At 41.3% G+C, this 24,772-nt stretch overlaps 3 protein-coding genes and 2 non-coding genes across 8 annotated transcripts in view; 2 read left to right on the top strand and 3 right to left on the bottom strand.

The window, feature by feature from the left end:
• Positions 1–224: 224 nt before the first annotated feature.
• Positions 225–8,268, bottom strand: LOC105274835. 2 transcript variants are annotated; one of them, XM_011331281.3, is made up of 7 exons: positions 7,782–8,268; positions 6,919–7,269; positions 6,635–6,855; positions 6,419–6,559; positions 3,957–5,443; positions 3,323–3,739; positions 225–595 (listed from the first exon to the last, which is right to left on the bottom strand). In XM_011331281.3, exons 1-6 carry the CDS (start codon positions 8,083–8,085, stop codon positions 3,370–3,372), a joined length of 2,874 nt encoding a protein of 957 aa, XP_011329583.1. In that variant the 5' UTR covers positions 8,086–8,268; the 3' UTR covers positions 225–595; positions 3,323–3,369. The 2 variants fall into 2 exon arrangements, with proteins under 2 accessions (XP_011329583.1, XP_011329582.1); XM_011331280.3 differs by having other exon boundaries at positions 225–3,739.
• Positions 8,269–12,954: 4,686 nt separating this feature from the next.
• On the top strand, positions 12,955–13,026 carry Trnam-cau. Its single transcript has one exon. It is a non-coding gene; the product is annotated as a tRNA-Met (tRNA).
• A 262-nt stretch (positions 13,027–13,288) lies between these two features.
• Positions 13,289–13,361, bottom strand: Trnak-cuu. The gene has a single exon. It is a non-coding gene; the product is annotated as a tRNA-Lys (tRNA).
• A 193-nt stretch (positions 13,362–13,554) lies between these two features.
• Positions 13,555–24,701, bottom strand: LOC105274837 (slit homolog 1 protein). The gene is made up of 6 exons (XM_026972101.1): positions 23,735–24,701; positions 22,749–22,813; positions 22,135–22,550; positions 20,215–20,545; positions 16,719–17,306; positions 13,555–16,196 (listed from the first exon to the last, which is right to left on the bottom strand). Exons 3-6 carry the CDS (start codon positions 22,548–22,550, stop codon positions 14,670–14,672), a joined length of 2,862 nt encoding a protein of 953 aa, XP_026827902.1. The 5' UTR covers positions 22,749–22,813; positions 23,735–24,701; the 3' UTR covers positions 13,555–14,669.
• LOC105274836 (cytospin-A) overlaps positions 17,212–24,772 on the top strand; it is a 48,151-nt gene continuing 40,590 nt past the window's right edge. For 2 of the 3 annotated variants that reach the window (XM_011331282.3, XM_026972099.1), the window contains exon 1: positions 17,764–18,587. In XM_011331282.3, coding sequence (XP_011329584.1) covers positions 18,435–18,587 — 153 coding nt within the window. In that variant the 5' untranslated portion in view covers positions 17,764–18,434. Of the gene's footprint in view, positions 17,354–17,763; positions 18,588–24,772 lie in introns of those variants that run through there. The other variant, XM_026972098.1, reaches the window with a different exon arrangement.

Here is a 24,772-nt window from a genome sequence, read left to right as displayed (position 1 = left end):
CTAAATAGTTCACTAAAAAAAGAGAAAAAAGAAAATAAATTTGAATTACTAGTCAACTACCTTATTTCGCGTATATACATTCTGTTTGAGTCAACATAAAATTGACTAATGTAATTGCGACATTATAATAAATAATGCCTATAATTAATTTGATAAAATTAGACGATTTCATACTTGTTTAAATTAGGATTGCAGAGATAAGCAATATTAAACGTTCGCGAGCATTGGTTCAATAATAGAATTTGTATATTTCAGTTTATTTAATTAAAATATACAGATTATAAACGCGATGATCACACATTTGTTCGAGTTCCTCTAAAACTTGCTCGTCGCAATTCTCTTAACCTGAGATAAACCGTCATAGTCATTCTCTAACATTTCTTGTTCCTACTTACATCATAAACTCTTAATTCACTTGTTAAAAAATACTTTGTTTCGTCATTTTTACAATGTAACAAGTGATAAATCTAGGAGCGCACAAGGTAGACTTTTCCTCTGCTTAGATATCTCTCTCGCAATACACTCCCGTCAATAGCCGATGAACGCTTTATCAGGGTTGCGTCTTAACTCTTCTCCTGCCTGCCTGCGCATCCATCTAAAATTTATTTACACGTGTACATTTATAAATACGGGCCTATCAGCACAATATTTACACGTAGTGTAAAATCTGAATTAACATGCACCAAAAAAAGAGATAATTATTATTAAAATATATATCATCGTCATTCGCTTTGTTAACATGTGTCCTTATCAGTAAAATTCGGCTTTACTGCAATATTCCATTTTATTTTTCAGAACAGATTTTCTTTTGGTGCACGACGTATAGATATAATTTTTTTACACACCTTCGCTACTGGTAACTATTATAGGCACGAGTTTTCTATCTTTCTCGTCTTTCAAATAAACTATATCGTTTTGCTTTATATGTTATTATACGCGTTTGCTTATTATTTTACAAGCAGTAACATCCTCGACACACTTCAAAACGATATACTTCATTCAAGCACATATTATCTGCGCAATCTTATCAATACAGAAAACCGGGTTAGTTCCGAAAATTAATTAATAAATAATCGACGCGATATTAATAAATATATAGTTAACACATTCATGCTTTCACATTCAATATAACTCATTATTGTTTTTATTATAACTTCTTTCTTTTTTAAAAAACAAAAAAAACGTATAAATTCTAAAGCTCTGATATCTAAAAGACACATGTATTCTTTCTCACTATTAATTCCCGTCGAATTACTCTACAATGTTCTTTTCAGTACATGCACAAGTAATCAGACAAAATTCAGGAAATAATATACATTCGTCTTGGCGGGGCATCAGATAACAAACTGCTATTTATTGGCAAAATACAAGTAAATGCAACATGCAAACTTGAAACGAACGTTGTGCATCCGTAATTTCTATATGATGATGAAACCAAATGGATATTTATCCTGAACTGTCTTCATCATATCCCTTTTTCTTTGTAGGATATTTTGCACAAGATAATGATAACTTTACAAGAGATTGATGTAGATTACATATGCTGTTACTCCCTATACTTCTTATATTAATATGTACATATGTATGTATGTATGTGTATATATATATATATATATATATATATATATTTATGTATATATAAATTTCTTATATCCCTACTGATTTAATCGTTATTAGATCACTAGATGATAGTGCTCATTTACATTTGGAACACAATTGTTGTACAATTGTTTACCAAGAAAAATTTGAATCCATTTAACCGTTTAGCCATGCTTAAATATATCCCATCTAAACATAATATAAACTAGACTTTTGTATCGCACAGTAAAGTCACAATAAAGTTGCTTGACGCTTCGTACCGAGTGCCATCGAGAATTCAAAATCATTGACCGAAATTGGAATTCTATGTTTATATCACTCAATTATGCTATATTTTATATCCATAAATTGGTGCACGTTAGCGCGATCAAAGATTAAAATTGATTACGCCTCGCTTAGAATTCTGGTTATTCGATAATCACTCCGTATTCAGGCAAGGCAGATCAGTATCATTGCAAGTATCTTACGTACTAGAAAATAGCATAACGCTTAATCATATTCTACATATGATCTTTGACTTAAACATTTGCCAATTCGAGCCGCCGTCGAAGACTGTGATCGTTGGGGAGATCGTTTCTAGAAATACACATACATGTAGAATTACGCCAATTCGTATTCCATTCAGCACTAATGTGTTACTTCGTTAGCCTAATGTGAAGATCGCAGACTCGCTAGTTATCACTGAAAACGTGTGAATGTGAGATACGCATGCATGGGCTCATGTCTTTACTCGCATCCATACTTTCTTATTGTCAGACTATTTATATGCCATACTACCCATAATTTTACTTTCATATTTTGTCTCATACGCAATGCTTATGCAAATATCGGAAAGCATAAAAAAAAAGTAAGGAATATTTTTGTATTCTTGTCTGGGCAATAAGTTTTCATAAATTTTGTTAGACAAAACACGATATTAATTCTTGGTAGCAATAATTCATGATATTCTATCTTGACTGTACTTTTTACACGTCACATACTTGAATTTAATATAAGAGAAGAAAAACGTTTATTAACGTTTGTTTATTTAGAGGATAAAGTATTATTTTTCTTTGAGAGAGAAAATTAGTATGCTTTGTAATTTATGTTGAAAAATTTTGATGTAATTATCATATAGTACTGCAAAATGTACTGTAAAAAGCATAAAATTTAGTTCATTTTTTAAGTCGTTCGAAATAATATGGCAAAATCTTTTATAAAAAAAATTAACAAACATGTTCATTAAACAGAATGGGAGAGCAATTTATTTCACCTACATGCACATATGAATGTATATATGTGTATGTTTCCACATCCAACAAAAAAAAGTAACATTTTATAAAATGAAATGGGCGTGGAAACATGGATCATAAGAACAAGGCATTAGCTTCATTTTCATTTCGATAACAAAAGTACAAGGAAGCGTTCAATAAATCGATAATAAATGTTCATGTCATAAGTAGGTATAAAAATTTATATACAGCCAAAGCGAAATAATAAATTTCAATATATACCTAAACAGTTATACAATGTCTGAAAACAAAATAGTATTAATTACATAGTAATAAAATTAATTAACAATGCTCAAACCCATTCATATAGTAAAGATTTTAAATTAAAGATACCATATGAATCCAAAGATAAAGGCGTGCAAGAAAGTTTCCAATAGACATAGAAAATGTATACAACAATATTGATTTTGCATCATCAGATAAAAAAAAAATAAGGGTAAGAAGTACCATACCCTAACATTCACTGAAATTTTCAAAACTACGTCCATTAGCTATTCCATTATTTTCCAAGACGTTTGATACGAGACCGTGTGCTCAGTGACCGAGCGCTGGGATTGTAAGGTGACTTGACCCTCTTAGCTATGCCAGAAGTGGAGCCCGTGGTTGCAGTATTAATGGCCGCGCAAGTACTCACGCTTCCACCGTTACTGCTCGCTTGCTTAAGTTTATTGGATGACAACGAGGAAGACCTGACTCTGTTCGATTGCAACGCTCCACTGTTGGACTGCTTCAGCTTGCCCGGTAGAGGCAATCGATTTTGCTTCACTACTCCGTACTGGTGAACTAATTGCGCGGATATCGTATGCCCGGCAATATCTACGTTACGCGAACGTAATGTTTTTACAGGTGTCGCCGCCATTGTGTCGGATCTAAGTGAAAAAGAAAGCAGCAAGTTAGTAAAACATCGTATCGAATGCGTTCAAAGTTTGACAAAATGCGCAACTATATCATTTTGTATTATTTAATTACAATCATTAATCTTTAAAATAATAATGGTAACCGCAAGTCGCATATCGCTTCGTGAAATGGCTACATTTTAATTTGAATTAAATTTTACTTTTAAGAACGTACTACTAACAAACCGACCTTAGCCATCGCTGCGGTATCGTCGTGTCCGGTCCGATAATCGCTACTGTCCTATTCAACGTTCTCCTATCGCTACAACCGTTCGCCCGATTGTTCCTGCCTTGATCCCAATCTCTTAGGCCAAAGCTACCCCTCAGCTGCTGCAGTCGACCCGTACCATTGATGGAAGGCCTCCTAATTGCTTTAACAGGTGTAACCTTTTTGCCTAGACTCCTACGTTCGAAGGTGCTCGATGCGGAGAGTTTGTCCTGTCCAGATAGCGTCGTCGTAGTGGAGTTCAATGATGGCAATGTTGAATCCGATCGTCCATCTGATGTAGGCCAACTTAGCCGACTACTGGCATCCTCCTTCGCTTGATTGGCCGGATCGTTCTCATCTGTGGGACTCTGCCTCCGATCTTCCGAGCGCGTCCTCCTCTTCACGCAAGGCTCTTGCTGCGCGCAGCCGTTCTCCACTCCAACCGATGCAACTGATGCCTGCGTGATCGCACTGTATCGCCGTTTGCTGCCGACAGTGCAATCACCGTTGGTTCGCTTCGAGGACATGCCCTTCGTCTTCTCCTCCGTCGGCACGTTTGCCACGACGGACGTCTTTGCGCTCGATATCCTGCTGTACCGCGATTTAACGCTCATGTAAGTCTTTGGTACCTCCGGATTCGGTGCGGCATCGGGAAAAGTATTCTGAGACGCCTGTGAGGAATTTAAGCTGTGCCGACGTTTTATCGTTCTGTCGTTCGCTCGTGCAGCGGCAAATAAAGGGTGCTGTGGCTTATGCCTCAATCCGTTTAAGATGTTTCTCACCTCGCCGCCGTCAAAACTGTTGCTTTTGAGGGGCACAACGCCGCCACTTCGGAGTAACCTACTCATAAAAGGAACCACTTCCTCATTCGCGTTGGAAGGTGCGTTCTGCTGTGCTACGTTCGATTCCTCCGTCTTGTCTGCCGTCTCGTCTTTAGGTTCAATATGATTACACGATTTTGGATCGGACTCGACTGGGACTTGCGTGTTGTCATTATTCAGCTGCACGGTTTCCTTTTCCTGTTTAGCTGTTCGCTGTTTTTCGTCATCGAGATTCTCCGATGTAACATCCGCGACTTCGTTTGCTTTCTTATTCTCAGATTCTCCAGTTTCTTCGAACATTTGACTAGAGGAGACCTCGTCGACTTGAATACTTTCTGCAACATCGTTCGCCTCGATATTTTTATCCGTCGCAGTGTCCTGGTCCGAAGGGACATCAATCTCTGACAAGGTTAGCTTCTCAGGATTCACGGCTGTCTCCGACTGTGATGTTTCGTCAGTGATTTCTTCACTTCCGTTTGACGAATCCGGTTGTTTGGGATCAATGTCGACATTCGTGGAAGCGCTTGGCGGCGGTATTGGCGCACAGGGTGCTGGAACTTTTGGACTGGTTTCCACAACGTTCGCAGGTACCGCTGTTGTATTTGTTCCATGGTGTATCACACGATCCTTCTTCTGATTAAACAATACCTTTAACAGAAAAAAATATTTTAGCCGATTCGTTCTTTCGTATTCTGCAAATAGCTTTCACAAATTCCTTGCTCATTATTCCAAATCGAAGGTTCTCGTTTCAATCCTCGAAATCTCCAAATCAATCCAAGTCTGATCAAGTTCCCGGAATTTTTGAATTTCCGGCGTTATCCGATTGAACACATTTTTGTTTGCGTATACATGTCCATGCCATATGTGTAAATTTTCAGTAATATTGGATGCATAGTTTGTCTTTGACAGGCAAATAAGTAAGACGCATTTGTCGTGCTCAGCGATTTTTTTTAATTTTGCAAATGCCGGAACAAAACATTTGCTGAAAGTTTTACATCGTTCGCGTGAAGCAAACTTGTCCGAAAAAACCGAGTAGAATTATGGGAAAACAACTCGTGGAAATTGCACCACGACAATACACCAGCTCACGTTTCAGTACTTGTTCGTTAATTTCTGATAAAACATAACACTGTAGTAATCGAAAAGTTTCCAGAATTTTTGAATTTCCTGCGCTATACGTATCCGATTGAACACATTTGTGGTTATGATGTAGGCACACATATCCATGACATATGTATAAATTTTCAACAATATTGGATGCTTTTGCCTCAGCCACCGTACTTGTACTTCCCGGACTTGGACCCCTGCGACTTTTTCCTGTTCCCAAAGATGAAGATAACCATGAAAAGACAACGTTTTTATGAGCGGAGATAAAGGCAAACTCGTTGAACGAGCTGAAAGCTATACAAAAAGTGTATTTCAAAAGTGTTTTGAGGTATAAGAGCGTTATATTCGATGGAGACTACTTTGAAAGGGACAGATTAAAATACTTTTTTGAAATGAATAAAAATTCTGGGAACTTCTTGATCAAACCTCGTATAATCTATCATTAATATATATTAAAACTTGTAACATTAAAACTCACGTTACAATACAAAAGAAAATAAAAAAAACAATATTTACCTCACCACGACATGGTCCTGATGGATCTAACATTAACGTTACAACGCTAGTATTGTCTGCCCGTAATCTGGTTGATGACCACCTTTCTAATGCACGATCTACAAGACTTTTTGAAGGATTTATCCACATCTGTGATTCAACCTGCCAATCAAAACGTTTATATATCTTATAATCATCAAACTAAATAATATATGCACATAAAGTGACAGAACTTACTCCACTGCCAGTCTGTTGAGAAGCTATTAAATGCTTTTCGTTGTGTCTATCTGTAGCTTGGACAATAGCTACTGCAGCTTGTGGCGACAGCATATTCCACAGGCCATCGGTACCAAAAATGAGACAACGGTGCGACTTAACATCAACTGGAATAACTTTGACATCTGGTTCGGGAGAGACAACAAAAGTATTCAACTCGGAATTGTAGCTCCACAAATCACCTAAAATAGATTTTGATTAAGTTTTTTTAATTTAACATGTAAAAAAATTTTATATGAACTTACCTAAGGATCTAGCTACTGCGAGAAACGGAATTTCGTCCATGTGAGTTGATCTTCGAACTGGACCTTTATGGCCTATGCGAGGTCGATTCCACACAACCCTTGGAACACCAGATTTGCTAACTACTTTACCACCCGACTCCTGTATGCGTGTCATCTCTGGCCCACTCTCCGGCTTATGATCCTTGGTGAGAGCTTTCGCTCGCCACTGAGGATCACCCTCGACTTGGTAACCCAATATGATAGCGGAATCTCCCACATGACCTATATAAATCTTGCCCTTTCGTATAAATGCAATACTGGCAGTTGTGCCAGCCGTGGATGGCAATCCGGATGCAGTTCTTGGCCATTTGTCTATTCGAAAAGGAATTCCAGATCAAGATGTGTAATCGCGCTCCTGTGCGACAGTTGTTACGCGTCGCGACTTATATATACATATTGTTATAATATGTACAGGTAACAATTGTTCGAGAGAACAAGATCGATAGAGCAAGAACAAAGCACTAGCAAAATGTCCGTTATGCTTTACTCGCGCGCAACGATACCACCGTAGAACCTGTTACGGATCAAGCTCGCAGTATCGCGATGCCGCAAAAAGCGTTGCGTTACTTCTCCCACCGATTTTTGAATTCGAATTTTCAGGTTAGCTCTCGAGGTTATATAACCTAAACTCTAACCTAATCAGGCCTAGCCGCAACGGTAGTGGGGGAAATACGCGGGACCGTGACAGAAATTCTCGGCGGAGCCGCCGCCGAGTACCGTATCAGCCAGCAGTGCCCTCGTCAGCGGCTCTGAATTCGCGCGGAAGCTACGGAATCGTCGCGCGTGCGAGTAAATCAGCGATCACGCGTAATCGTGCATCCTACCGAGCTCCCGCCACATCGCATAATGCGTGTTCATGTATCCATCCCTGATGGCCCGTAGCACATCCTCGTCGCGGTCGCTCCAAAAGTTCTTCTGTTTCACGATTATGTCCATGAGGTGCTCCTTGGCGAAGGTCGCCGCCTCGCCGCCCCCGTGCCCGTCGAAGATCCCGAAGAACGCGTACTCCAGGTCCTTGTCGTCCGGTGTCGGTTGGAACGCCACGCAAAACATGTCCTCCATGTACTTGCGACCGCCCTGATTACAGTGGCCGGTTACCCGTAGGTTAACACCGATGCTGAGCGGCATAGCGGCGTCCGAGGTCGGTCAATCCGCTGACGACAACGACATCAACAGCAACGCGACAACGACGACGTCGACGACGCCGTCAAGATACGCACGGGCCCGTCCGTGTACCGCGCGCGTTATTACGCACCTCGCACTAGCACGTACTGCACCCGCCAAACGGAAACCTCGCATTTACTGGGCAGGTCGCGCGCGCTGAGCAGCGCCGACGACCCGTCGGAGTGGGGGAACGGTGACGTCGCGGTCGGCGATGGCGCACGCACGGTGGGGATTGGCGAGCGGACGGTTGAGAGGGCGCGGCAGGGGAAATCGCATTTCTCTCCGCTACCCCCCCTTCCCTCTTCCCCTCTCTCGTCGTCTCTCTGTCTTTCTTTTTCTGTCCCTTCCTCTCTCCGCGCGCCTCACTCCTTATACGATTTCACCGGACCAACGCGGCCGACGTTCGCGAACGTTTCTCCAGAATCAGCTAAAACGGAAGATTTTGGAATGCACGCGTTCCATGACGCGCGCGTTCTCGAATATACCGGCTCGCGATCGATCGTTGAGGACAGACGCGCGGGCGAAGTTCGAAACCGCCCGAAGTCCGACGCGAAGCGGCGATTTCCGTTTGCGACCAGGCATCGGGCAAGCGAACGTTCTCGTATAAGCGAAGCATGAACGTGGCGCGTACGTTCGCGCGTCCGCTCGCTCACGTTCGCCGAAGCCTTGAAAGTTGGTCGTCTGAAGTTGGCCGGGATCGACGACGGAACGAGTCAGGATGCGGATTTTAACATCTCTCTCTTTAAGCTCGTGTTTCATGACACTTAATGATAAAAATTCCACTTTTTTTCACGACGTCCAATTACTTTGTTGTCACGTGCCTCTGCCTTCCATTCAGCAGCTCTCTAATTGGCTGCAGTAAAACAGTGAGTTAGAAATGCGCTCTGTCGCAGATAAACAAGAAGATAAGAGCGCATTTCTGAACTTTGCGAAGTTCGCGGCCATTAGACTTCGTTTACAACGATGTATATAAAGAAATAGCATTAAAAGCTGAAGGTGCTATTTCATGCTGACGCTGACGCTCATTTTTAGCGTCAAAACAGATCACGTGATCAAAATTGACCATTATCCAGCGTTAATTTTGATCATGTGACCTGTTTTGACGCTAAAAATGAGCGTCGAACGTCAGCATGAAAAAGCACCTTGATACATTTCGAATCATGAAATCGCGTAACATTTTGTTGTTAATACGCGATGAATCGGATTATTTTAAATTCCATACATTTCGAATCATGAAATCGCGTAATACACATTTTGTTGTTAATACGCGATGAATGAGATTATTTTAAATTTTAAAAGAAAGAAAAGAAGAAAGCCTTTCTTCTTCTTTATCGTATATTTCAATGTGAATTAAAAAATTTGTTCTGAAGTAATGTTTCTAAAATAAAGATAATGTACTAAAAAGTACAATATAAAATTTCGTTTAAATAGGTAAAAGTTTAAACTAATTTGTTCCAACTATAAGTATAGTTTCCAGAAAATTGCAAGAAAAGTGAAATATATAAGAATTACGCATCACTCGGAATCAATTTCTATATATTTGCGATAATTATTTATCTACCGATTAAGCGCGGCTTCCAATCTTTATTTCGAATCACCGTCGAAGCGCGTCGCCCCTTGAAAGGTTACTCTTACTTATCGATAAGTGACTCGATTGTTACAATTCATTTTTCAATCTATCAGTACTGTTTTTGCGCAGTATTAATTTTCGAAGAAGTTTCCTCGTAAGCTCGCGCTCGGGAAATGAATTGACGTCAAAATTAGAGGCCTGATTCTATTGATTACACTTTTTGTATTATCTTTGTTCCCTTCAAACGCGTTATTTTATTTACGAAGGACAACGGGCATAAAAGGTGCAGCTAACGAGATTTCGTTAAACGGATCACGATGAAAACATTGTGAACGTTTAAAGCTAAGCACTAAAACGATTGCTGGAGCATGTTACGCGCCATTCGGGCATAAGGCTAGGGTAGAGGGTTGTAGAAAATTTCGAAAAGGGCTCCCGCGGATGGCAGCTTCACCCAGTAACGTTACCTTGGTTATATTACACACGCACGGCTGCGACCAACCGGCGGCACATTCTCCTCCCGTTCCTCCGGCCGCGTCCCCACCGCCGTGGAAACTTTTACGTCCCCTCTCTCCGCGCGCGCTCTCACCGCCCCTCCGACTCGTCCTCCATGCTGTGCGCCGATTCTCTTTCCCGCCATACCCCCGTCAACGCGGCGGCTCGTCAAACGTCGCGTCGATGCTATTCATGCCGCGCATCCCGCTCACGCAGTCGTGCCGCGTTGCCACGCTTCCCGACGCGCTCTCTCACCGTTGCCGCAAGCTAGCAACCTGATTTCTTGTCCAGCCCAACCGGAGGGTATCGCTGCGGAGAATGACGCACCTAGAAAAATTGTCCAAAGCTCACGCGGTCGGAAATCAATTGAAGATCGCCGCACTTGGCAGCTTTACGACCGATCCGTCACCTGCAACGTTCCGATTTCTCTTGCGTACAGGGATCGACCTTTTATCTCGTCTCGACGCAATAAAATAGATCGTTTAGTTTTATGAAGTTCACGCGTTTATCCTACGTACGTATCCCGTCCGTTCTCGATCGTATCCCGCGTAGCAACGAAGAGAACGGAGCGATCTTTCAGCGAAACGACCTCGTCGTAAACGCAACGGACCGCACGCGTAAAAAGCAAGAGCGAGCAGTCGGGTGAAAATGTCGGAACGCCGTTGTTGTTTCATCAGGCGCTCGCGGTTATCTACGCCGAGCGAGCAAAACACGATGGCACGTGTTTGAACTTGTTCGATCGCGGCGACGACCGACGAGAGCTGTCCGTGACAAACGTGGCAACGTCGCACCGCGCCGTTCAAAATAGCTCTCGCCAGCTGGCGACTTTCGCCCGACCCACGGGTGGATTAAAGTCCACGGAAATGTGCGTGCGATACTCGACGGACACGCGCTTGATCAAAGCGGACTTCGACCTCGGCGATTTCGAATCGCAGTTTTATAATTTGCCCGAAAAAATGCACGCACGTTCGAGAATTCGAACGATACGCGCCTGATGGCCGACGATATGGTTGAAACGTGTCATCGATTGCATCATCCTCTCGAAAAAGATGGCCGTCTCTATCCGTTTTCCGCGAACAGTTAGTCCCACTACGTGAGTCAGGCAGCAAGTCGCAACGACGCAATCAAGTTCGATCGTTGTGAAAAAGAGCCGAGAAAAGGAACGAGAATAATATCGTCGATCGAAACAACTTTTTAAGGTTTCGTGCCGCGGCGAATTTAACATCGTCCGCAATTATAAACCGTGATTCCGAGATTCTGTGCATCCCGACGTCTCGTCGCGAAGGTATTGAATGATACCATCACCGCCATCTGTATTCTATAGATTAAGTTACATGGGTCGCAGAATTGATATATATGTTACCTATGTTCTAAAAACCTTACGTATGAAAATAAATTCTGAGAGGTGCAAGAAATTATTACTACCGAGGCACCATTTCTTCTTATTCATCCATAAAAAATCCGATGTTATGTAAATTATTTTCACGATGAATAAATGCGAATGCACGATCCGTCCGTAACAAGTTTGTTCGTCTACATATTATCATGGACAATTTTCAGCTGTATTTAGCTCGAGCTATCATTGGCCAATCGGGTCAATCGAAGGGGTTTGTGTAACGCGCGAATTCGGACAGTTTGAGAAATTCAAACCTGCAGAATCGTGAAGTATCAACTTCAAAATCACTGCTTATGACTTCTTTGCGACGCTACATCGGGCAAACAATGCAGCAAACATTGTAGAATGTTTTGCGCGGAAATCGATACGTGTGAATAACAATTTCCATCTTTTTTTGTTCGATGTAGAACATCGGTGTTTCCGCGTCGCGGTATCGCAAAAACTTTCTATCGTACGTTACGTGCGGACGCGCGACCTTCGCGATTACGTTAACGTCTTTTTATCGATTGTACCTCGCGCACACGATACGATGCACTCGAGATCCGGAACCGGGCATTCTCCGCTACAGGTCGCTAACTAAACTGTGCAGGTTCGAGCCTGTTCAATCGCATGAAAGCCCTGCTAGCATATCTCGACAGTGAATCACGAAACCAACTGGTGACTTATATTGGCAAGATTGCTCATTACTTCAAATTTCGCTTGACGTCACAATCGCTCTTTAAACTTCAATTGTTTATGCTTGTAAATTTAGCAATCATGCCTTATTGTGATACGATTATCAACGAAAAATTTATCTGGAAATCTTGTCTGAAAAGTTTTACATCTTAATTTAACAATTGTAATTAATCCTCTTATTTAAAATTTTCTAGAAATTATAAATATCTAAGATGTCCGAAAAAATGACAATTGTCATAAATCTCAAGTCAATTTAGCAACAACAAGGAATTATCTTGATACATATTTCGCTAATATTTTGTCATATATGTATACATATATAAAACCGAAATTGATATAACACGCATCCATATACACATTTACAAAACTAATTTAATACTAGAGTTGACGTGAACAAAATTCTGTATTCAAATTAGTACATGGTATTATATTAAATTATCTCATAAATAATGTTTTTTCTTAAAACTAATTCTTAACGTAAAATATTAATACTTACATATAATTTCATCACTGATCTATTGATCATTACGGTTCGTAATCTTATCTCCTCTCTGAGATAATAATTGAACTTTTTCTTCAGAAAATTACTTTTAATAATTAATTAAGATAATAAACAGTATTACTTATAAAATAGCTTGACATTACTATGAAAATTAAGTATGACACTTTTATTACCCCCTAGAAAAGGGAGCGTCAAGCAAGCAGAGTGGCGCAGTGGAAGCGTGCTGGGCCCATAACCCAGAGGTCCGTGGATCGAAACCACGTTCTGCTAGCATCTATTTTTTCTAAAATATTATTTCTTTAAGTAATTTTTTTCTTTATTTTGTTGCAGTATGTATGTAATATATATGTATATAAATTTAATATAAATTTAAAACTTTTTTTCTCAAAAACATCAAATTTCTAAGAAATTTTTAAATATAAGTCTAACTTTATCATATCTTTTTCACATAAATGTTAAGTTATTCAGACCATATGTTTATACATAGGCATATTAATATGTCTGTATATTGAAAAAAATATGGAAAAAAATTCGCCCAACGTGGGGCTCGAACCCACGACCCTGAGATTAAGAGTCTCATGCTCTACCGACTGAGCTAGCCGGGCTGCTTGCTAATGCTTCCTTTTAAAAGTTATATTACATACTATAATAACCAGCAAACTATAATAATCATTTAATTTAATATTTACATAAAATTTTAACCATGAGAAATTTAATTTTACAAATAAATGTAAGTAATTGTTGAAAACAATTAAAGTAACAATAAAAATAAATGGTTATTGTATACTGCATAGATATATTAATTGCTCAAATAGATTTTTATTAAGACTTGTTGCGTTTTAGTGTAGCAAAGAGCATGTTACAATTCTAAAATAAATATATACAATCAACTTTTTAATATTAAGATGAACACAATTAAAGAGTGTTTTATAACGTCGCACTGACACGTCTTTATGGTATTACAAATAATGTGACTTTACCATTATTATTGTTATATAAGTTAACAGTACATTATACTCTGTCTCTCTTTGTGCATAATTTCCTGTTACATCCAAGACAATTATTTATCGATGGTCCCTTTCGGCAGTAACACGCAATTTCTTATCATTGCTTTAAGTAAGATCTTCGTCACGATACGTCTGATAATTATAATGGTAACGTCAAATTGAATCATGTTGTGCGACGAACACTCTAAGCGATTTGACGAAATAACTAGAGATCGAGTATTATCCTACTTATGTTATTGTGCAATGTACAGTATTATGTATATAAAGGGACTAAGTTTAAATATATCTACATTCGCAAAAATAAATATACATATTCATTAGCTTAAGCGTTTTCATGTATGAACACATTGATTGACAACATTGACAATTCCGGATCTACTCTTACCTAACTTACTCTTTTGAAAAATAAATTTCCTCTTAAAAATCCATCAAGTTTGATAATATTTATATATTTTATCCATTATTTTAGCTAACAGTGTTGATACTCAACACGTGATTTTCATTCTACAGTAAAAAATCGCTATTACGATTTTTATAATATATATTGCTCAAATATAAATAGTTGCATTTAAATAACAAATATAAGTTTTCTAGCTATTAACGAAAATCTCAGAAATTTCTTTTGTTGGATACAGAAAAATTAGTTCTTTCATTGTTACTTGGACTATTATATCTTTCGCAAAAGGCGAAGTTGAAGACTCGAATATTATTAATTTCTTTTTATGTAAGAGCTATTGACAAAAATTAAAATTTTTAATGTCTTCTTATCAAACATGATACATTGATATATGTTAAATTAAAAAATTATATAATCTTTCAAAAACCTGGAATTGTAAAAATAATTACCACACAAACCTCCAAGAAAATTATTTGAAAAATGTTTGCTTTTATATGGTAGATAAAAAATTAAGCCAATTGTATTGCAAAGGACAACGCAAACATCGTGAATATTATTAGACTTGTCTGCTCGAATTTAGTCGCCATTGAGCAGCCCGGTGGACATTCCTGTGCCTCGGCAGTACGGTTTTGATACAAAAGATTACGCATGATCTTTTTGCCCTCGCATGACTCCTCCACCCTGACAAACTTGATCTTTCGCGTCTCAAGGAACTGCTCGAGATCTACGCGGCAACGCCATTTTAACGGATTTCCGCTGAATTCGATAACGTGCAGATCCGGCATATCCTGCAAATCGCTGCTAAAAATACACTTGAGATCATTTCCCTCGAGATTTAAGTAGACCAGTTTGCGCAAATGGCGAAAAGCACCCGGCGCGATGTAGTGGATCGAGTTACCGCGGAGATCCAGCCGCTCGAGACGCTGTAGGTTGAACCAGTCCACTTCGATCGACGTCAGCGAGTTATCCCGAATGGTGAGTCGCTCCAGCGAGTCCAGACCATGGAAGGCGCCGGCCTCGATCGTCGTCAGGCTGCACTTTCTGATGCTGAGCTCTCGCAGATTCGGGAAGTTGTAGAGAGAGCCAGCTGGCAGGTGAGGCAAGTCACCCTCGTAAAACTCGATGGAGACGGCATCGCGCGATATGCTCTTCAGCAGCGCTAGGTTTCCGCCGACGCAGCGGTACCGCGGTCCCGTGGGCTCTCGGTGAACGGTGCAGGAGCCCGTAGCGGTCTCGTTGCGAATCGGTATCGTGGGTGGCTCGGTCGGGACGGTTTGCGTGGACGAGCTCATGGTCGTCCCGGTGACGTAGCAGTCATCGTTCACGTCGAGCAGGGACGCGCGGTCGTACGGTATCCTGCGGGAGTCCAGAAAATCGGCCAGCTTCGAGCCACACAGACAGCTCCACGGATTGCCCGCTACCCTGAGGACGTTCAGGTACGGCATCCGGTGGGCCATGTGCTCCACGCCGATGCAATTCATGCGGTTCTCAGATACGTCAAGGCTACGCAGCCGTGACAGTGCGTGGAACGCGTCGTTCGTGATGCGGTAAACGTGATTCCGCGACAGGTCCAGGTGCCGCAGGTTCGACAGGCCTTCCAGCGCGTCGGATGTCACGGACTCCAGCTGGTTACTACGCAGCGACAGATGCTGGAGGTTGTACAGGTCGGCAAACGCGCGATGCTCGATCCTCTCGATGCCGCAGTCGTGTAGCTCCAGCCGGGATAGCCAGCCGTCGAAGCGGGCGAATGCCCGTGTCGGGATTGTCTTCAGATTCGAATAAACGATGCGAATAGTGTGGGCGGAGTATGGCACAGCATCCAGTTCTCTGAGTGCGCTAATGCCGCTGCAGATAAATACTTGATGCGACCGTTCATTCCTGTCCTGCATGCAAGTACCCCTGTGTACCGGCGGTCTCTCCGTGTGAATCTCGATGGTCGGACGAACGGTAATCGGACTCGTCACGGTGATGTGTCGCACAGCTTCCTCAAAGGAGGTCCAATACACGTGACCAGTAACTGGTATCGTTATGTTGGTCTAAAAGATATGCCTCGGCGTTAGAATTTTCATGAAGTCTCAAATTTGTCAGTTTAACAAAGTTCTGTTTGGTAAATCCAAGTTACTTCATACAAGTATAGATAAAGTTAAAATTAGATCTCGCATAAATATTAATACATTGAATATGTAACAAATTAAAAGTCATTTGCGAAATACAGAAATTAACTCGATATAATTATAGTTTCATTTTTAGCTTTATTACACATTTAATGTTTCCGGTATTATCGCACTTTTTTATGTTTCCTAAAACTGAATTTGAAGATTTTTAAAGGAAAATTTGTCATACAAATATATAATTTTTATACGTAAGATTTCATTTTTTATAAATTAACATTTTAAAGTAACATTCTAAGAGATTCTACGGAATACATATTTACCAAGTAATAATTAAAATAAAAAGGCTAGTAACTATATACGTACTTAAATATCTCCTCATACATACTTCAGAGAGACCACATCTCGAATATTAATAAAATAAATAATTGATGAAAATCCACTTACAGGTAGGTACTGCCTTCTGTCGATTGGCTCCGGAACTTCGTGATCCTCGTAGCAGCGACCGTTGATACCGAAGCCCACATTGCGCTCCATGAGAAATCGTTGCAGCTGCCCGCGGCACTCGCAGTTCCACGGATTCCCGACCGCCTCGAGTCGCTCCAGTCGCCTCAGATACTTCAACTCGTCCAGTGACAAGCAACGTAGCCGATTGAAGCGCAAGTCGAGGTGCGTCAAACTGCCGGCCAGACGGCGCAGTGCTCCGGGCTCGATCCACTCGATGTCGTTGCGCGCGAGCACCAATTGGCGCAGCGCCACGAGATCACCGAACCAATGGGCGGACACTGCGGGCAGCTGGTTGCCGATGAGCGTGAGCCGCTGCAACTGGTGCAGACCGGCGAGTGCGCCCGGCTCGATCGCGCCGATCGTGCAATTGCGCAGTTCTAGGCTGCGTAGGCTGTTGCCGAAGCGGAAAAACGCGTACGCGGGCAGACGCTCGACCCACAGGCCCGAGATCTCGATCCACGTGGTTTTGTCCGGCAGCCGGTCCAGCGACGTCAGCACGCTCGTCTGGAAGTGACCGCTAGGACGCTCCTACGGGAGAGAAACGGTTACAGGGATGCGCGAAACGCGGCAGCGAGGTGAACGCGAGCTCTTTCGCGCCGGTTACACCGGTTACATGGTTTGCTCGATCGTTTCATTTCTCCGACGTTGGCTGCATTAGCCGTGCAATCGATCACGTACCGCGCGCGAGTTTCGGCGATCTGACAATGAACCAATCGGACGAAACTCCGTGATCACGTGATCCATCGCTGAACTTCGCGTTCGAACGGGGATCGACATTTCGTGGCTCGCGAGTGCCGTTGAAACGAGGTCTCGGTTTCGCGCGTTATTGTCGATTTTCTGCGCGTCGGTTGCGTAACCCTCGTTGGCCGTGCATGCGGAATTGCATCGACTAATAACTGCCGGGAAAAAGAAGCAAAAGAACGCGCGCGCAAAAGTATAAGAGCATCGCGAGTCACGTGACTCGCGCATCCGCCACTGTCGCGCGCGAGTTTTGCCGAAGCGGAAAAACGCGTACGCGGGCAGACGCTCGACCCACAGGCCCGAGATCTCGATCCACGTGGTTTTGTCCGGCAGCCGGTCCAGCGACGTCAGCACGCTCGTCTGGAAGTGACCGCTAGGACGCTCCTACGGGAGAGAAACGGTTACAGGGATGCGCGAAACGCGGCAGCGAGGTGAACGGGCTCTTTCGCGCCGGTTACATGGTTTGCTCGGTCGTTTCATTTCTCCGACGTTGGCTGCATTAGCCGTGCAATCGATCACGTACCGCGCGCGAGTTTCGGCGATCTGACAATGAACCAATCGGACGAAACTCCGTGATCACGTGATCCATCGCTGAACTTCGCGTTCGAACGGGGATCGACATTTCGTGGCTCGCGAGTGCCGTTGAAACGAGGTCTCGGTTTCGCGCGTTATTGTCGATTTTCCGCGTGTCGGTTGCGTAACCCTCGTTGGCCGTGCGTGCGGAATTGCATCGACTAATAACTGCCGGGAAAAAGAAGCAAAAGAACGCGCGCGCAAAAGTATAAGAGCATCGCGAGTCACGTGACTCGCGCATCCGCCACATGTCGCGCGCGAGTTTTGCTGAAGCGGACGCGCGTGCCGGTTGTGCCGCGACAAGCGTTTCCCCGCTCGCGTCCCGTGCGTTGCACTGTTTACATGTCGCGTTTGGCTTTCGGTGATCGTCGCGATGCGAACCCGCGTGTCTTCATTAAAGCTTGCGGGAAGGAGCCGTCGAAAGAGGACATCGACGCCCTGGGATATTTGAGGACTCGTGGTATTGCTGAGAGCGCAACGTCTCTTTCCTATGAGGTGAGTGCTCGTTCAATTATTGTACTTTTTTTCCGTAGTTGCGACGAGTATCAAGAGTGTTGTGACAATGGTCTAACTGAAAAATAGTGGAGATCGAAAATGAATGAGCGAACAATTATGTTTGGTTATCATCAGCATATCAGAATCTTCTTTCTCCCCCCCCCCCTCTCTCTCTTTAGGAAATTACTGAATTATATAAAAAATTGCAATCTTCAATAGTGAAACGTCACAGGATTGAGCTATTGCTGCGTGTCGAACGCAAATTTCCATTCTCTTTAAGATCTGAATTCCCCCGAAATTATCAAATTTAGACGTTAAAAATTCAATATGGCAGTTATGGATCTGACTATGGGCACGAAAAGTAGAGATTGAAATGTACATACAACTGTATAGAACTATAATTTAAGGACTAAAAATTATATAAATTATATATGATTACATACAATAATTATGTGAGAGGTATAATGTCGATATAATGATTCCGTTTCTGTTGATGGATATCATCGACTTGTGCACACGCATGTCATGTAATTTATATAAATGTGTATGTAGCTTTCGTTCATGTATATGATGATGATGATTAAATTATCTCAGGCAATGATGTTATATGATCATTAAGTGCGTAATTACATTTGTAATTATCTATTATTTACGGATGCATGAAATTTCGACTTTCTCCCGCGAGGTGCACAAATCCGACTTTTTACGCGAATAGAAATTGCAGTAATAGAGGTTGCGATACATTGCACGATTGTAGCTACGTAATCATGATCGAAACGCGTCCTTTCTATTTCATTGCGAGAGTACAGTTCGACTTTCTGAAACGTGATATCTTGGAAACAAGGCAACCTGACTCAGGACATATTGTCTTACTGTCGATATACCGGTGCTCAATTGCAACTAATTCTCAAAGACCATCATACGAGTCCGATGAAAAATGTATTCTTCTAAAAGTTTGTAACTAATTATTTATGATTTCATGAAAGCTTTAACTTTCTAACATCTGAATTTAAAAAATCTAACATCTGAATTTCTGTTAAAGATGTGAGAGGAGAGAAATTATACAGAGTGTCTTGAACTTTCTTTTAATAATGAAAGCGTATATTATAAATAAGATAAAATAAAAATGTTACATAAATGTAAAATTGATCAAAAAGTTGAAAAAAAACAAACATAAAATAGATCGATGACGTTTCTCATTTAACGTGTCTATTCGAGCTGTGTTTACTACTTGAAGTCGTTGAAGGTGATTAACTTACACATTGTACATTATACAAAATACGATATTTATCGAAATCAAGAAAAATCAAAGTGTGCGTGAGATTCCTGCAGTAAAAAGTTAATCTCCGCATCTTATAACGTTCTAAAATATAAAACTTTTGTTTTGTATAATAAAGTAATAAATAAGTAGTAAAGTTCGGATAAACGAAGATACGATAGAAATATGCTTTTACTTTAATTTGGAGATTTGTTGTAACCTTTTTATAAAGCATTTACAACTTATGTTCGTGTAATAATTTCTTTCTTATTGGTCACATAGAGATAGCTCTGGGACACTCTGAATAAAGTAAAAATTGTAAGGGTTGTATGACAAAGTTAAAGACAGTTATGTGAATAATTGACTTACCACACGACTGCCTATTTGTTCGATGGTTATCGTGGGAGGTTGGAGCGGGACGTCGATTTGCGTCATGCACTGCAGATTTCGCACTACGCAGATCTTCTTACGAGCTCTGCACTCCAACACCTGAACGATCGATCTCTCATGGAAGAAGTTCTCCATTATTCGTCGGCACTCGCATAACCACGGGTTGCCGTCGATACGCACGGTCCTGAGCATCGTCAAATGAGATAGCTCCTCCACCGACAAGCAATCGAGGTCATTATCGCGCAAGTCCAGAGTCTCCAGTCGCGGTAACGTGCGAAAAACGTCAGGCTCGATATGGACCAAGCCGCATCTGAAAGAAAAACGTGCACTTGACATATGAATGAGAAAAATAGAGAGGAGAATCCCCTATTATGAGATATGCTCCTAATATGAGATAATGGAGTTTCTGCTAAACTATTGAGTACCATCTGTTAATTCCACCATAAACTTATTACTCTTGGTGTAAAACATATTTAGTGAAAAATGCATTGTTCGTTATTGCGTTTAGCTTTTGCAAGAAAAGGTTTGTGAAATTGTGAACATGTCAAAGGAACTTAAGGTAAGTCTTTAAACCTGGTTTATTACGTAATAAAGAAATGGTTGGCAATAAATTCAGTATGCAATGATAGAGTAGAATCGTAGTAACAGGAAAATACGCGATTTGTTGAATTGCTTAATTGTAGAGGTTAGATTTCACGATCGCGGAACCGCTAGGCGCGTGGCTCGTATAATGAGATATTCAGGGTACTCTTAATATGAGATAATTATTGCTCGAATATGAAGAGTATGTAGTGTAATAAAAAGAAAGAAAATACTACGTTAAGGTTAAAGAAAAGTTAATACGAATTTATATTACGAATTTTTGTATATTTAATTTTTATAGAATCTGACTATGGAGGTTAGAGAAACGAGGAAGCGTCGACAGTGGAATCGTGAAGATTTGGCGAAGGCTGTGGCAGCAGTATTTTTATAAAAATATCTAATAAAGTTTTTTACTTGCAATACTGATGTATTTTGCACTTTTAACACCGATTTCTCAAGGTATCTTATATTAGGAGCACACTTTCGCGATCTTGCGTAAAGCTCTTTTTCAAATTTTTTTAATTTTCAGAAAAAATAATATTTAAATTAGATTTTTCATTTGACCAACCTAAAGCTTATTAAATTCTCTTCAAGAGAACGTATTACATTTTTAAATTCTGCCTATAGATTTCCTTACATTCGGCAAAATCGATATGGTATCTCATAATCGGGGACTTTCCTCTATCCGTTATCCATTATTTCTTAAAACTGAACTCGAAGAATATTTCACAAGTTGATAAGACGAGCGTTTAGGATCTCAGGTTTAAAAACTGTTGCGATAAACAGATCTGAAAGATTCGAGAATTGCAACAAGATTGGGAACATAAGAATATTAGAGCCAAGGATCTATGTTTCCTGAAACTTTGATGCAATTTAAAGCAAATTTTGTATACATGCGAATTTAAGTCGAGGTCCCTATTCGTGATCGGTTTCTAATCGTCGATATTCGGATAGCGATGACATCATGCTTGCAATGGGGCAATGAATAACTAGGTCATCGACGTTATTGAATATATAACTGACGGATGCTTTATATAAGCTCCTGCATCTGGCCCCGATCTGCCAATGTCTGATGTCCTCGAATTTGATAAATATAACATATACTCCGTAGGATAACTTATGCTTAATCGATTTGCATGAATCTATTTCATGAAGATAGTTTCATAAAAAAAGAGAGAAGATTCGTACATCAAAGATAAAAAATCTTTGTATTTCCGGCTTCTATATCTTTCAATTGTATTTTCCACGTAATATTATTTTAATTTTGTTGTGATTTTGTTAAATTTAATAATTAAGTTAGAGAGAGAGAGACGATACCTGTCCAGAATCAATTTCCTAAGATTCGGCAAGTGGCGGAACCATGCGGCCCTCACCACGTGGATCCTCGTGCCGCGGAAGATCAGCCAATCTAATCGATGTAGGCCGCGAAACGCGGCGGGCTCGATGACGTTTACATGACAATTGTAAAAGGATAAGCGTCGGAGATTCGGAAACCGGCGGAACGCGTCGTCGTGAATCGCGTGGAAACGCGACACCGAAAACTCGATCCATTCGGTGTCGGCAGGTAGCTCGTTGAGGTCACTCAGGTCACCGTGGATGCATGCGTAGGCGATCGAACGTTCGTTGTCGACGATCGGTGCTAAGCTGCATTTGCCGTGCACTCGGCCAATTAGGCCGACCAACGCCCAGAACAGTAATATTGAATTGACCATCCTTCCTTGGCAGTGGGTCATCTGGAAATGGAAACGCCTTGGTTTAACGTGATACAGTTGGTAACAGTCTGAAATTGCAAAATCGTGCTCGAGCCAAAACGATAATATATAAATAAATAAGTGAGGATATTAATAAATAAACAAATAAAACATTTAAAGAAAAGATATGAAGCAAATAGTTTTATAGTGTTGAAGTATAGTAAACAGCCCTCTACTTACAAACTCGGATCAGTATTGCGTAATCTCACCCACTCACTTCGTGGTTCGTCGGAATTGTCGCAGTTCTAGAAAATATATGAAAAAAGATTAATCTCGATATTCAAAATACGCGAAATATGGAATTTCTGATTATTAATTACCAATAGATCATGTATGCCCATCAAGAATCATTTAGATAAATTAAATGAGTAAATAACTCATCATTGAAATTGAAATTTACTTGCGTATTATGCTGATTATGACAGACCTTGCGATGATCTCACGGTCAGAGAATAAACACGAACCTAAAGTGTTGATGTGTTAAGTGCATCGCGCACGTGACTAACTAATGCCAAATTTTCGTTACGATGGAACCGTTGCAAACTTGAATACACACGCATAAAACCGTTATAAAGATTCCGAGTATACGATATTTCCTGAAGCTGGAGATTATCCAGCAAACCTAACATTATGCTGTTTGCATTGAGTGGACTAAAAAAGTTAAATAGACTTTTCGCGTATTTCATGGTCTGCATATGTGATCAAGAGAGAGAGAGCACACTTGCTTCTTGCAAGTGATCTTTCTCTCTCTCTCTCTCTCTCTCTTATACATGACACATCAAAGAAAATCAAGGCCACATCAAGTTTGCCTTTTAACACAAACGCGATGACAAAATTAGTGGTCTTTCTAAATGTATCAAATTGTTAACTATCGTTATTTTTATTTAGAGCATTATTGTATATAATTCATCTTATAGTACAAAATAATCGTGTTTTAAATTATCGCGTAATTATCAAAAATTATAAACAGGAGATCTAGTTGTGAATAAAACATGTTAGAAAATTCTAAAATTAAAATTCATAAAAGATAAAATCAATTTCATTATGAATTACAAAAAATATAATTGTACAACAAAAAATACATTAATCACTACACATATTCGTTAAACATGTGGAGTATCGGTACGATAATCTTTTACGGTAACCGCGTTCTGCATACAACTCACCGCGAGTAAACGCTGTCGTAAACAATGTCGGTTTCTTCACTACACGCGTCGCGCGGCACTAATCCTCGCATCTGTCAAAAGGCGGAAGAGTATCGGCGATCTAACGTGCCGCTCTGCCACCCACGGATTGCCTCCGATTCTGCCAAGAAAAGACGTTGATTTCCCGCGACGGCGATCCCCACCTCGTCGCGGTCCCGATCGGTCGAAGCGGCGCGCGCGCTCCTTTAATGGTACCTATGTTTTTCCGATCGTGCCAGTTCCACCTGGTGCAAAAACGTCGACTGCATTTTCAGCAATGTCCTCGTATCCAGTGGAAACTGTGACGGAGAAACGGTGATCTCGACAATAATCCTAGAAAAAGATCGGAAAGATGCGAAGAGCGTGAATGCGCAAAACGCTCTTAACGAACCACCGACTCGTAATTACGCGATAGAGTGATCCAACTCGTTGTTTTGCGCTGGAACAAAAAAGTGCCTTTGCGTTGGCGTAAAAAACGCAAAAAACGCTCTAATAGAATGCTTCGTGTTCGCGTGCGCAGCACGTTTCAGCGATGCATTTCGCACTCGCGCGAGAAGCTCGCGAGGAGCGCGCTAACAGTCCAGTTCGTGTCGTTCGGCTATCGTTCAATAACGTGCAGAAGTGCACAGAAATCGGCGAGAGCATGCGACGAAAAAGAAACACATTCGGGAAACGTGATCGGGTCGACAGCGGGTCGCAATCGGCGCACACGTCGCGTCGATAGATCGAAACGACTGAGCTCGCGAATCGGCCGCTTCCTCGTTATATAAGCTCATAAGGCCAAGGTTGCCCTTGTTCCCTGCGCCGGTAGTGGATGCACACCGATTCCTGCCTGCAACGACCTATCTTTAGCACGGCGCGCTCTAGTTTGGCATAAAACTAGTATGATGCACGAGGCGACGCGTAATACGCGACGCAAACGAGCGGGGGTGGCTGCGGACCTCGACAGTGAAATCTAATTTTTGTCCGCGAACTTGTGTTCATCCTTGCCTCCGTGCAAGTGCAACCAAAGAATTAATA

This window comes from Ooceraea biroi, chromosome 8 (genome assembly GCF_003672135.1).
Source record: "Ooceraea biroi isolate clonal line C1 chromosome 8, Obir_v5.4, whole genome shotgun sequence".
In the NCBI taxonomy this organism is placed as follows: domain Eukaryota; kingdom Metazoa; phylum Arthropoda; class Insecta; order Hymenoptera; family Formicidae; genus Ooceraea; species Ooceraea biroi.
The sequence above is the reverse complement of the archived record's forward strand: the minus strand, read 5'-3'. Positions and strand labels throughout refer to the sequence as shown.

Excerpts from the sequence above, each read along its gene's own strand:
- LOC105274835 (XM_011331280.3), bottom strand. The coding sequence starts at position 8,085 with ATGCCGCTCAGCATCGGTGTTAACCTACGGGTAACCGGCCACTGTAAT. Across the intron at positions 6,560-6,634 it reads CTCAACAGACTGGCAGTGGA|GTTGAATCACAGATGTGGAT; the intron begins GTAAGTTCTGTC and ends TTTGATTGGCAG. Across the intron at positions 5,444-6,418 it reads CAGGACCATGTCGTGGTGAG|GTATTGTTTAATCAGAAGAA; the intron begins GTAAATATTGTT and ends TTTCTGTTAAAG.
- LOC105274837 (XM_026972101.1), bottom strand. The coding sequence starts at position 22,550 with ATGACCCACTGCCAAGGAAGGATGGTCAATTCAATATTACTGTTCTGG. Across the intron at positions 20,546-22,134 it reads AGGAAATTGATTCTGGACAG|ATGCGGCTTGGTCCATATCG; the intron begins GTATCGTCTCTC and ends TTTTTCTTTCAG. Across the intron at positions 16,197-16,718 it reads ACAGAAGGCAGTACCTACCT|ACCAACATAACGATACCAGT; the intron begins GTAAGTGGATTT and ends CATATCTTTTAG.